Genomic DNA, 14343 nt, shown 5'->3' on the forward strand with positions numbered 1-14343 from the left:
GACAGAAAGTAATACGAGAATAAAAGAGCAGATCCTTGTGGGAGAAGCTGCGTTCACTGTTTGATCACACTTTGTTTTACTTCCTCTTTCCTGGTGGGTATGGTTGCACGATAAAAATACATTTCACAGAATTTCAAAAGCCATTACGAGAATTCTGTAAATGTTTGGTCTTATAAGGCTTTAACTGACTGCATCTAGTCAAACTGTTCTCAACATAAATGAGGAACTGAGGTGACCAGTTGTGAACAATACTTTGCTTCCTTTCTGATCTGAAGACATGTCAGGCTGCTCAGTGCAGTATGTGCGTGTTTGCTATTGAATAAAGTAGAGTTGTTTGTCTGGAAGCTGCTGGCCGGGTCCACAGAGCTGAACACTGAGGAGACATGGAAGCTGTGGTTGGACTTCTGGTGATGATACTTGGAGTCTCTCATGGTGAGCAGCTTAAATTTGAACAAAATAAAGTAAATAACCTAATTTCAAGTTAGGGCTGGGCAATACATCGATATTATATCGATATCGGGAATAGAGACTAGATATCTTCTTAGATTTTGGATATTCTAATCTGACATTAGTGTTGTCTTCTTTCTGCTATTAAAGGCTGCATTACAGTCAAGTGATGTAATTTCCTGAATTTAACAGATTGTTGGCTGTTATATTATTTGTCTTTACCCACTTAGTCCTATCAGTCATACAAATATATAGATTCAATATTATGTGAATAAAATGTTTTTCAGCTCTAACCTTTTGCACAGGTTTCAAGTTCAGTCATGGACATTATGCTCAGTGATGTGTAATGCAGCTCAACTACTGGAGGCTAGAGGCACTTATTGATAAACTCAGCTGTAAGAATCAAATGACAACTGCAGCAGTGTGAAAGTGATGTTTCTAAGGTTCAGTAGCTTAAAGAAAATCTACTTATTTCCAAGAGCAATGGCAAATCCTGAGATCAATTCCATGTCATTGTGCATGTAGAGTACAAATTACAATTATGATCTTCTAGTAACGAATCTATTAAATGATGCTGAATATAAACAAATTTAGAATTAAAGAGCTGCACCCCTGGCTGTTCATTTAACTAATGATGAAACCTGGTTTTCCTCTTAAATGTTTCCATAAGTTACTTCAAAGTTTAATATTAAACATTATATGATGTCATTGCAGTTATATCATAATCACTACACCAATGACTTACCGTTGAACTATTCTCAATATGCTGTCCATCTTGTGTATCATTTTATACATTTCCCCCAAACACAATTCTTGGAAAGTTGGGTTATCTGCTATAATTTACAATATAGCTCTGTAGGTGTAACAAATACAATCAAAAATCAATCACAGCATGAGTTTGTGATGACTTGGTGAGGTTACATGTGTCAGCTGAACCTGTTTTGCAGCTGTTTTTCAGCTACTCAACGATTAACGCCTGGCATATGCCTAAAACATTCTCATGGTCGTTCATATAAATCATCAACATTATGATAATCACTTTTTTTTTCAAACAGGTGTGGCAACCCACTGTGATGGCAGACAGGACGGATCTCAGTGTTTCGGTCCTTTGGGAGGAACTGTGGTCGTCCAGCTGATGGACAGTGACTCAGAAATATCTAGATACCAATTGTTTTACAATAATAAAACAACATTAATCAGAGTGGGAAATAATGTGATTATAACTAATAATATACAAAACGGATCCTCATTTACTCCCAGTGATAAAACATTGACGCTCAATAACCTGAGCAGGAATGATGGTGGTGAATATAAACTTGAAACCTTTGATAACGATGGAAAGACTTCAGGAGAGCGGACTCTACAGTTGACCATTCAAGGTAAATCACTTTCTTTTACCTTCTGGGGAATTTAATAATATTGACAGACATACATGTCATATTTGATTGTTAAACTGTATATGTCATATTCGACACATATGTGTATCTATGTCTGGCCTCAGAGGTGGAACAAGTACTCAAATCTTTTACTGAAGGTAAAGTAGTAATACCACAGTACACAAGACAACCGTACAAATTAAAATCTTACTTCGGTTAAAGTACAAAAGTATTAGCATCAAAATAAACGTAACGTACGAAACGTAAAACTCATTATGGCCCATTTAACAACACTGTTTATTTTATTATGCAATTATGATTATTGATTCATGAATTCACTTTAATGTTGCAGCTGTTAAAGGTGGAGCTCATTTCAATTACATTTCTGCCACAAATCAATACATTCTTAATTGTTATCTTAACCTATGATAATACATCATCATTTATTTGTTGATTATATATTGTATTATCATTTGGAATTAGAAAAGTAACTAATAACTAAAGGTATCAAATACGTATATGTAGTGGAGTAAAAAGTACAATATTTGTCTCTGAAATGAAGTGGAGTAGAAGTATAAATTAGTGCAAGTAGGCCTAAGTAAAGAACTTTAATTAATAAATGTATTTAGTTACATTTCATCACTGGTCACACACCTCTGTAAGAGGGAGAGAGTGTAAGAGGTGTGTGTATAAAACAGATCAACGTTTACTCACAGTAATGGAACATTTAGGATTAATAGCCTGAGCAGGAACAACAGTGGTGAATATAGTCTTTGATTTGATCAGTTGTGCCCTACAAGCTATATAACTATATTGCCTGCTGTGGAAATGTAACAATACTAATAGAGATACATCTCATATTCGATTGCTAAACCACAAATCATATTCTCTACATATCAGTATCAATGTCTGTTCAGTATTAGAAAGTCATGTGAGTGTGTTTCCTTCAGCTCCTGTGTCCTCTGTCCTGCTGGACTCTGAGTGTCTGTCCCAGGGAGAGAAGAGGGTGTCCTGCTCCTCTGAGGGAGGGGAAAGTCCTCAGTACAGCTGGACTCTGGATGGGCACAAACTGACAGACGCTGAGCTCCTCTCTGCAAACACTGAGACTAACAGCATCACTCTGAAACAACACGTCTCAGGACTACTGCTCTGCTCAGTCAGCAATGACGTCAGCAGTGTCACGACAGAAGAGAATATATCTAACTGTGGTGAGGAAGAACATCAGTATAAAACAGTTTGATGATTGTGACACTGATGATTAACTGTACATCAGTCATTCATCTGATTCTTCCCCACAGGATTCATATACATTAACTGCACCTTAAATGTGACACACATATCACAGTGGGTGTTTGCAGCCAATAATACCCTGTGCATTGAGCCAACAACAGCTCCTACCCCGACCACAGAAGCCTCCACTGCCGGTAAGGACACTGACATCACAGTGTCAAATAATTCAAACTTCAAGGTGCTTTTCACCTTTTATTACTGTACATAAAAAGGCGAATTGCAAATTCAGTTATAAAGTTAATTCTCAATTATAAGTTCAATCACAATTTCTACATGCTGTTACACCAGAAATACAATTTATTCAATAACTAAAGATAGCATTAAGCAGAAGGAAGTGTGTACATGAGCTGTTTAGTGAAATGTTTTGCGGTCACATTGTTCATGGCTCTATTACAGCAGAACATTTTCCTCTCTGCATTAAGAGATCATACAATTTACAAGTTCTTCAAAAAATAACAGAATTTATATTGTTCTATCTTGTCTTCCAAACTTTTTATTTGAACTAATTGAACATAATTAAAATGTTCTCTCAGATTCTTTATCATTTTCACAGAACATGTTCCTAAAAGGTGGTTTGAAGTTATAGAATAATATATATTTATTACATTGTACAGACACTTGATCGCAGCTACAGGACTTTTACTTTCACAGGAAACACTAAGACATCATGATGTTATGGCTGCACCATTACTTAGAATTTAAATATTCTAGATGTCTTCTTCATTATTTGATACACATTTCCAAAAACACAATAAAATATAATGTGTTGTCTTTGGAAACTTGGGGAACTTCACTAGAATTTATAACTGAAGATCTTTTGGTTTGAACATTCACTGGGTGAGGTTAACTTGACCTAAATACAGAAGTTGTGCTGAAACATTTGTTCTCTAGTAACAGTTCAAGTTCAGCTACTAAAAGTAGATGTATACTTTTCACAAACCTGTGAATTACTATTATTTGCTGCAGATCAGTATTTGCATATGCATAAAGGATTACCAAGGTCAATTCATTTTGTAGAATTGCAAAGATTAAGATTTTTCAACTTTTTAAAACCCTTTTTATTTTTATTTGCAGGTTTGGAAACCCACTGTGATGGCAGACAGGACGGAGCTCAGTGTTTCGGTCCTTTGGGAGGAACTGTGGTCGTCCAGCTGATGGACAGTGACTCAGAAATATCTAGATACCAATTGTTTTACAATAATAAAACAACATTAATCAGAGTGGCAAATAATGTGATTATAACTAATAAAATACAAGACAGATCCTCATTTACTCCCAGTGATAAAACATTGACGCTCAATAGCCTGAGCAGGAATGATGGTGGTGAATATAGACTGGAAACCTTTGATAACGATGGAAAGACTTCAGGAGAGCGGACTCTACAGTTGACCATTCAAGGTAAATCACTTTCTTTTACCTTCTGGGGAATTTAATAATATTGACAGACATACATGTCATATTTGATTGTTAAACTGTATATGTCATATTCGACACATATGTGTATCTATGTCTGGCCTCAGAGGTGGAACAAGTACTCAAATCTTTTACTGAAGGTAAAGTAGTAATACCATGTCACTCTGAGTGTCTGTCCCAGGGAGAGAAGAGGGTGTCCTGCTCCTCTGAGGGAGGGGAAAGTCCTCAGTACAGCTGGACTCTGGATGGGCACAAACTGACAGACGCTGAGCTCCTCTCTGCAAACACTGAGACTAACAGCATCACTCTGAAACAACACGTCTCAGGACTACTGCTCTGCTCAGTCAGCAATGACGTCAGCAGTGTCACGACAGAAGAGAAGATATCTAACTGTGGTGAGGAAGAACATCAGTATAAAACAGTTTGATGATTGTGACACTGATGATTAACTGTACATCAGTCATTCATCTGATTCTTCCCCACAGGATTCATATACATTAACTGCACCTTAAATGTGACACAAATATCACAGTGGGTGTTTGCAGAGACAAATACCCTGTGCATTGAGCCAACAACAGCTCCTACCCCGACCACAGAAGCCTCCCTGCTCATCTGTGGTGTGCGTGCAGCTGTGGTGATTTTTGTATTAATTGGGATTTCCGTCTATTTTGCTTGGAAGAAAAACAAATACAAGATGGCTGAAGGCTCCGAAGATGGACAATCTGCATCTGTACTTTAACTTTGTGAAACCAACACCTCAGTGCCGCATCTCACTGATTGGCCGTGTGTTTTTATGGGTGGGAAAATAGGGTTTAGAGTGTAAATTCTCTGCTGTTTTTATTATTCTTAAATTCACTTCTGCCTACTGTGTTTACAGCTTAACAACTCACTATGAATTTAAATTAAAAAAGGCCAGTGAGTGTTTTCTGCATTTGTATGACTGTGGGAGATCATAGAACGAAGGTTATGTATTGTAACTATAATTAATGTAATCACAAGTGGAGCCTTCTGACTCAGTCATTTCTATATAAGCTACCGATACCATATTCACATATATGATTAAAATATGTTTAACTCTTAAAGATTGAATTTTGTGGATACTAGTTTTGTGTTTTTCTCTGATAATAATTCCTAATATAGGTCTGTTTTGCTTCCATGTTTACAACGAACGATAATGTAAAACCTTTTCAGCATTTAACTTACATTTTGTTGATTTGTTATGTTTTAAAAACCTGTCAATCATCATGTGTCATCTGTCAATTTAGGTAAGCTACCCTTTTGTTGACATTTTGATCACGGACTGTACCTTTAATGACTGCCGATATTTGAATAAAACTTCCAGACTCATCATCAGTGTTAGTAGGTGTGAGGTTTCCCTCTACTGGTTTACAGAGGTGTTACTGTTGTTTATGCATACTCCTGGATTCAGTAAAACTCTCTGACAACATGTAAACACTTCAGGAACAATGAAATAATCAGACTTTAAAACAGTCTGAATATTGAGGGTAACATATGAATACATATGTTTATTGCTACAAGTGCAATGTCATAAGTATTTTTGATAGTTTAGTGCATTTGCTTTTAATCAGTGGAGTGTGACAGAGTCTGAAGAGACATAACTTCCTTTGCCATGTAATGAATAACAAAACAACCACCAACCAAACTAACAGTTGTATAAAGCAACATCCCCAAACAGCTTTTAGCAGGAAGTTTGGACAGAGCGAAAAGGTTTTTCTACTTTCAAGAATACATTTGAAATTCAGCTGGCAGCTGTGAAGACCATTGGTATTCACAATTTAACTGGCTTCTTATTAATTCATCCCACAAATACAAATAAGCAGCCTAGATGTAGAACAGTGGTCATCCTGAAATTAATGGCACATTATTTTTGATAAATACCTCTGACAAAAGATAAACCAATAATCTTATAGCTGTAGATTGATTTTGTCACAAGAACAAAGACTCGGAAAATGTTTAGTGAAGTATTGCAAAGACTCTTAGTATACTAAAGGCCCCAAACAAAGGCTTTTATTGGCCAATAGTCTGAAGCTGTATAATGCTGTTCTACCGCTGTAATACAGTATAATATTGCGATAACTTTCATCGCATTTTTACTGCAAGTATTCAATTATTCAAAACCACATGATACAAACTCACTACATTGATTCAATTTGCCTAACTGTGTTTTAGTTTAGTTTGATTATCAGACAAAGTTTTATCAACTATTTAACCTTCAGTTTTGTTTATGTTATCAGAAATCTCTCCTTCTGTAGCTTTAAAGTTGAACTGAACATTATTCTCCATTATCTAAATCCATTACCCAACATTATAAACATCTTTTATTTCTTATTTTATACATACTTTTATTTATTTTAATTTTATATCTGAAGACTTCCCTGTCTTAATCAGAATTTAAAATACAGTTTGGTACGTGTAACTATTTCTTATGTGCTCAACATATTGTTATAATCTTGACCTGCAGGTGTATTAGAGGTCATTTGAGAGGTTGAGGCAGCATCACAGGCTGAGAATTGAGATTACATTTAATATATGATTTATTTAGAGATGAGAAATAAATTATATCAGATGCTTACTTCTGCAGAAGTAATGAGATGTGGAGACAACAAGTCATACGGTTTTGGAATTGTTTACTTTGTTAATTTTGAATCATGCACATCTTAAAAAGTCTCAAATCCTTTTTCAGTTTGAAGGAGGAGTGCTTCCCTCTCTTCCACTCAGTCCATCACATACAGATGCCATCTTGTCGGAGGCTAAAAAGGGGAAGTGACACTAATAACACTTCCCTTTTCTCCTCTATGTCTATAAAAAATGAATACAGCAATGCTCTTGCCTGCTCAAAGTCTTCACACATTGTTATCTGAGGCGGATCTGTAACAGGACACATTTCAGGCTGTTCAGTTTATGCTTTTGGTGGAAAGTAGAAAAGTTTTTCTGAAAGCTGCTGACTGAACACTGAGGAGACATGGAAGCTGTGGTTGGACTTCTGGTGATGATACTTGGAGTCTCTCATGGTGAGCAGCTTAACTTTCAACAAAATAAAGTAAATAACCTAATTTCAAGTTAGGGCTGGGCAATATATCGATATTATATCGATATCGGGAATAGAGACTAGATATCTTCTTAGATTTTGGATATTCTAATCTGACATTAGTGTTGTCTTCTTTCTGCTATTAAAGGCTGCATTACAGTCAAGTGATGTAATTTCCTGAATTTAACAGATTGTTGGCTGTTATATTATTTGTCTTTACCCACTTAGTCCTATCAGTCATACAAATATATAGATTCAATATTATGTGAATAAAATGTTTTTCAGCTCTAACCTTTTGCACAGGTTTCAAGTTCAGTCATGGACATTATGCTCAGTGATGTGTAATGCAGCTCAACTACTGGAGGCTAGAGGCACTTATTGATAAACTCAGCTGTAAGAATCAAATGACAACTGCAGCAGTGTGAAAGTGATGTTTCTAAGGTTCAGTAGCTTAAAGAAAATCTACTTATTTCCAGCAATGGCAAATCCTGAGATCAATTCCATGTCATTGTGCATGTAGAGTACAAATTACAATTATGATCTTCTAGTAACGAATCTATTAAATGATGCTGAATATAAACAAACTTAGAATTAAAGAGCTGCACCCCTGGCTGTTCATTTAACTAATGATGAAACCTGGTTTTCCTCTTAAATGTTTCCATAAGTTACTTCAAAGTTTAATATTAAACATTATATGATGTCATTGCAGTTATATCATAATCACTACACCAATGACTTACCGTTGAACTATTCTCAATATGCTGTCCATCTTGTGTATCATTTTATACATTTCCCCCAAACACAATTCTTGGAAAGTTGGGTTATCTGCTATAATTTACAATATAGCTCTGTAGGTGTAACAAATACAATCAAAAATCAATCACAGCATGAGTTTGTGATGACTTGGTGAGGTTACATGTGTCAGCTGAACCTGTTTTGCAGCTGTTTTTCAGCTACTCAACGATTAACGCCTGGCATATGCCTAAAACATTCTCATGGTCGTTCATATAAATCATCAACATTATGATAATCACTTTTTTTTTCAAACAGGTGTGGCAACCCACTGTGATGGCAGACAGGACGGAGTTCAGTGTTTCGGTCCTTTGGGAGGAACTGTGGTCGTCCAGCTGATGGACAGTGACTCAGAAATATCTAGATACCAATTGTTTTACAATAATAAAACAACATTAATCAGAGTGGGAAATAATGTGATTATAACTAATAATATACAAGACGGATCCTCATTTATTCCCAGTGATAAAACATTGACGCTCAATAACCTGAGCAGGAATGATGGTGGTGAATATAGACTTGAAACCTTTGATAAAGGTGGAAAGACTTTAGGAAAGCGGACTCTACAGTTGACCATTCAAGGTAAATCACTTTCTTTTACCTTCTGGGGAATTTAATAATATTGACAGACATACATGTCATATTTGATTGTTAAACTGTATATGTCATATTCTACACATATGTGTATCTATGTCTGGCCTCAGAGGTGGAACAAGTACTCAAATCTTTTACTGAAGGTAAAGTAGTAATACCACAGTACACAAGACAACCGTACAAATTAAAAGTCCTGCATTCAAAATCTTACTTCGGTTAAAGTACAAAAGTATTAGCATCAAAATAAACGTAACGTACGAAACGTAAAACTCATTATGGCCCATTTAACAACACTGTTTATTATATTATGCAATTATGATAATTGATTCATGAATTCCCTTTAATGTTGCAGCTGTTAAAGGTGGAGCTCATTTCAATTACATTTCTGCCACAAATCAATACATTCTTAATTGTTATCTTAATCTATGATAATACATCATCATTTATTTGTTGATTATATATTGTATTATCATTTGGAATTAGAAAAGTAACTAATAACTAAAGGTATCAAATACGTATATGTAGTGGAGTAAAAAGTACAATATTTGTCTCTGAAATGAAGTGGAGTAGAAGTATAAATTAGTGCAAGTAGGCCTAAGTAAAGAACTTTAATTAATAAATGTATTTAGTTACATTTCATCACTGGTCACACACCTCTGTAAGAGGGAGAGAGTGTAAGAGGTGTGTGTATAAAACAGATCAATGTTTACTCACAGTAATGGAACATTTAGGATTAATAGCCTGAGCAGGAACAACAGTGGTGAATATAATCTTTGATTTGATCAGTTGTGCCCTACAAGCTATATAACTATATTGCCTGCTGTGGAAATGTAACAATACTAATAGAGATACATCTCATATTCGATTGCTAAACCACAAATCATATTCTCTACATATCAGTATCAATGTCTGTTCAGTATTAGAAAGTCATGTGAGTGTGTTTCTTTCAGCTCCTGTGTCCTCTGTCCTGCTGGACTCTGAGTGTCTGTCCCAGGGAGAGAAGAGGGTGTCCTGCTCCTCTGAGGGAGGGGAAAGTCCTCAGTACAGCTGGACTCTGGATGGGCACAAACTGACAGACGCTGAGCTCCTCTCTGCAAACACTGAGACTAACAGCATCACTCTGAAACAACACGTCTCAGGACTACTGCTCTGCTCAGTCAGCAATGACGTCAGCAGTGTCACGACAGAAGAGAAGATATCTAACTGTGGTGAGGAAGAACATCAGTATAAAACAGTTTGATGATTGTGACACTGATGATTAACTGTACATCAGTCATTCATCTGATTCTTCCCCACAGGATTCATATACGTTAACTGCACCTTAAATGTGACACACATATCACAGTGGGTGTTTGCAGCCAATAATACCCTGTGCATTGAGCCAACAACAGCTCCTACCCCGACCACAGAAGCCTCCACTGCCGGTAAGGACACTGACATCACAGTGTCAAATAATTCAAACTTCAAGGTGCTTTTCACCTTTTATTACTGTACATAAAAAGGCGAATTGCAAATTCAGTTATAAAGTTAATTCTCAATTATAAGTTCAATCACAATTTCTACATGCTGTTACACCAGAAATACAATTTATTCAATAACTAAAGATAGCATTAAGCAGAAGGAAGTGTGTACATGAGCTGTTTAGTGAAATGTTTTGCGGTCACATTGTTCATGGCTCTATTACAGCAGAACATTTTCCTCTCTGCATTAAGAGATCATACAATTTACAAGTTCTTCAAAAAATAACAGAATTTATATTGTTCTATCTTGTCTTCCAAACTTTTTATTTGAACTAATTGAACATAATTAAAATGTTCTCTCAGATTCTTTATCATTTTCACAGAACATGTTCCTAAAAGGTGGTTTGAAGTTATAGAATAATATATATTTATTACATTGTACAGACACTTGATCGCAGCTACAGGACTTTTACTTTCACAGGAAACACTAAGACATCATGATGTTATGGCTGCACCATTACTTAGAATTTAAATATTCTAGATGTCTTCTTCATTATTTGATACACATTTCCAAAAACACAATAAAATATAATGTGTTGTCTTTGGAAACTTGGGGAACTTCACTAGAATTTATAACTGAAGATCTTTTGGTTTGAACATTCACTGGGTGAGGTTAACTTGACCTAAATACAGAAGTTGTGCTGAAACATTTGTTCTCTAGTAACAGTTCAAGTTCAGCTACTAAAAGTAGATGTATACTTTTCACAAACCTGTGAATTACTATTATTTGCTGCAGATCAGTATTTGCATATGCATAAAGGATTACCAAGGTCAATTCATTTTGTAGAATTGCAAAGATTAAGATTTTTCAACTTTTTAAAACCCTTTTTATTTTTATTTGCAGGTTTGGAAACCCACTGTGATGGCAGACAGGACGGAGCTCAGTGTTTCGGTCCTTTGGGAGGAACTGTGGTCGTCCAGCTGATGGACAGTGACTCAGAAATATCTAGATACCAATTGTTTTACAATAATAAAACAACATTAATCAGAGTGGCAAATAATGTGATTATAACTAATAAAATACAAGACAGATCCTCATTTACTCCCAGTGATAAAACATTGACGCTCAATAGCCTGAGCAGGAATGATGGTGGTGAATATAGACTGGAAACCTTTGATAACGATGGAAAGACTTCAGGAGAGCGGACTCTACAGTTGACCATTCAAGGTAAATCACTTTCTTTTACCTTCTGGGGAATTTAATAATATTGACAGACATACATGTCATATTTGATTGTTAAACTGTATATGTCATATTCGACACATATGTGTATCTATGTCTGGCCTCAGAGGTGGAACAAGTACTCAAATCTTTTACTGAAGGTAAAGTAGTAATACCACAGTACACAAGACAACCGTACAAATTAAAATCTTACTTCGGTTAAAGTACAAAAGTATTAGCATCAAAATAAACGTAATGTACGAAACGTAAAACTCATTATGGCCCATTTAACAACACTGTTTATTATATTATGCAATTATGATTATTGATTCATGAATTCCCTTTAATGTTGCAGCTGTTAAAGGTGGAGCTCATTTCAATTACATTTCTGCCACAAATCAATATATTCTTAATTGTTATCTTAACCTATGATAATACATCATCATTTATTATTATTACAATACTAATAGAGATACATCTCATATTCGATTGCTAAACCACAAATCATATTCTCTACATATCAGTATCAATGTCTGTTCTGTATTAGAAAGTCATGTGAGTGTGTTTCCTTCAGCTCCTGTGTCCTCTGTCCTGCTGGACTCTGAGTGTCTGTCCCAGGGAGAGAAGAGGGTGTCCTGCTCCTCTGAGGGAGGGGAAAGTCCTCAGTACAGCTGGACTCTGGATGGGCACAAACTGACAGACGCTGAGCTCCTCTCTGCAAACACTGAGACTAACAGCATCACTCTGAAACAACACGTCTCAGGACTACTGCTCTGCTCAGTCAGCAATGACGTCAGCAGTGTCACGACAGAAGAGAATATATCTGACTGTGGTGAGGAAGAACATCAGTATAAAACAGTTTGATGATTGTGACACTGATGATTAACTGTACATCAGTCATTCATCTGATTCTTCCCCACAGGCTTCATATACATTAACTGCACCTTAAATGTGACACAAATATCACAGTGGGTGTTTGCAGAGACAAATACCCTGTGCATTGAGCCAACAACAGCTCCTACCCCGACCACAGAAGCCTCCCTGCTCATCTGTGGTGTGCGTGCAGCTGTGGTGATTTTTGTATTAATTGGGATTTCCGTCTATTTTGCTTGGAAGAAAAACAAATACAAGATGGCTGAAGGCTCCGAAGATGGACAATCTGCATCTGTACTTTAACTTTGTGAAACCAACACCTCAGTGCCGCATCTCACTGATTGGCCGTGTGTTTTTATGGGTGGGAAAATAGGGTTTAGAGTGTAAATTCTCTGCTGTTTTTATTATTCTTAAATTCACTTCTGCCTACTGTGTTTACAGCTTAACAACTCACTATGAATTTAAATTAAAAAAGGCCAGTGAGTGTTTTCTGCATTTGTATGACTGTGGGAGATCATAGAACGAAGGTTATGTATTGTAACTATAATTAATGTAATCACAAGTGGAGCCTTCTGACTCAGTCATTTCTATATAAGCTACCGATACCATATTCACATATATGATTAAAATATGTTTAACTCTTAAAGATTGAATTTTGTGGATACTAGTTTTGTGTTTTTCTCTGATAATAATTCCTAATATAGGTCTGTTTTGCTTCCATGTTTACAACGAACGATAATGTAAAACCTTTTCAGCATTTAACTTACATTTTGTTGATTTGTTATGTTTTAAAAACCTGTCAATCATCATGTGTCATCTGTCAATTTAGGTAAGCTACCCTTTTGTTGACATTTTGATCACGGACTGTACCTTTAATGACTGCCGATATTTGAATAAAACTTCCAGACTCATCATCAGTGTTAGTAGGTGTGAGGTTTCCCTCTACTGGTTTACAGAGGTGTTACTGTTGTTTATGCATACTCCTGGATTCAGTAAAACTCTCTGACAACATGTAAACACTTCAGGAACAATGAAATAATCAGACTTTAAAACAGTCTGAATATTGAGGGTAACATATGAATACATATGTTTATTGCTACAAGTGCAATGTCATAAGTATTTTTGATAGTTTAGTGCATTTGCTTTTAATCAGTGGAGTGTGACAGAGTCTGAAGAGACATAACTTCCTTTGCCATGTAATGAATAACAAAACAACCACCAACCAAACTAACAGTTGTATAAAGCAACATCCCCAAACAGCTTTTAGCAGGAAGTTTGGACAGAGCGAAAAGGTTTTTCTACTTTCAAGAATACATTTGAAATTCAGCTGGCAGCTGTGAAGACCATTGGTATTCACAATTTAACTGGCTTCTTATTAATTCATCCCACAAATACAAATAAGCAGCCTAGATGTAGAACAGTGGTCATCCTGAAATTAATGGCACATTATTTTTGATAAATACCTCTGACAAAAGATAAACCAATAATCTTATAGCTGTAGATTGATTTTGTCACAAGAACAAAGACTCGGAAAATGTTTAGTGAAGTATTGCAAAGACTCTTAGTATACTAAAGGCCCCAAACAAAGGCTTTTATTGGCCAATAGTCTGAAGCTGTATAATGCTGTTCTACCGCTGTAATACAGTATAATATTGCGATAACTTTCATCGCATTTTTACTGCAAGTATTCAATTATTCAAAACCACATGATACAAACTCACTACATTGATTCAATTTGCCTAACTGTGTTTTAGTTTAGTTTGATTATCAGACAAAGTTTTATCAACTATTTAACCTTCAGTTTTGTTTATGTTATCAGAAATCTCT

The 14343-nt window shown here is 35.8% G+C and overlaps 1 protein-coding gene across 2 annotated transcripts; it reads left to right on the forward strand.

The window, feature by feature from the left end:
- The first annotated feature begins 199 nt into the window (after window positions 1-199).
- On the forward strand, window positions 200-13428 carry LOC115014832 (uncharacterized). Of its 2 annotated transcripts, none has more exons than XM_029441917.1 (7): window positions 200-432; window positions 8626-8949; window positions 9912-10169; window positions 10260-10385; window positions 11326-11649; window positions 12218-12475; window positions 12566-13428. In XM_029441917.1, the coding sequence occupies exons 1-7, from the start codon at window positions 384-386 to the stop codon at window positions 12817-12819; spliced, it is 1593 nt and encodes a 530-aa protein (XP_029297777.1). In that variant the 5' UTR covers window positions 200-383; the 3' UTR covers window positions 12820-13428. The 2 variants fall into 2 exon arrangements, with proteins under 2 accessions (XP_029297777.1, XP_029297776.1); XM_029441916.1 differs by lacking the exon at window positions 200-432 and adding an exon at window positions 7369-7558.
- Window positions 13429-14343: the final 915 nt, after the last annotated feature.

Source organism: Cottoperca gobio, chromosome 10, assembly GCF_900634415.1.
Source record: "Cottoperca gobio chromosome 10, fCotGob3.1, whole genome shotgun sequence".
NCBI lineage: Eukaryota > Metazoa > Chordata > Actinopteri > Perciformes > Bovichtidae > Cottoperca > Cottoperca gobio.

Coding starts and splice junctions, on each gene's coding strand:
- LOC115014832 (XM_029441917.1), top strand. CDS start 384: ATGGAAGCTGTGGTTGGACTTCTGGTGATGATACTTGGAGTCTCTCAT. Junction 433..8,625: donor GATACTTGGAGTCTCTCATG/GTGAGCAGCTTA, acceptor TTTTTCAAACAG/GTGTGGCAACCCACTGTGAT. Junction 10,170..10,259: donor AGAGAAGATATCTAACTGTG/GTGAGGAAGAAC, acceptor TCTTCCCCACAG/GATTCATATACGTTAACTGC.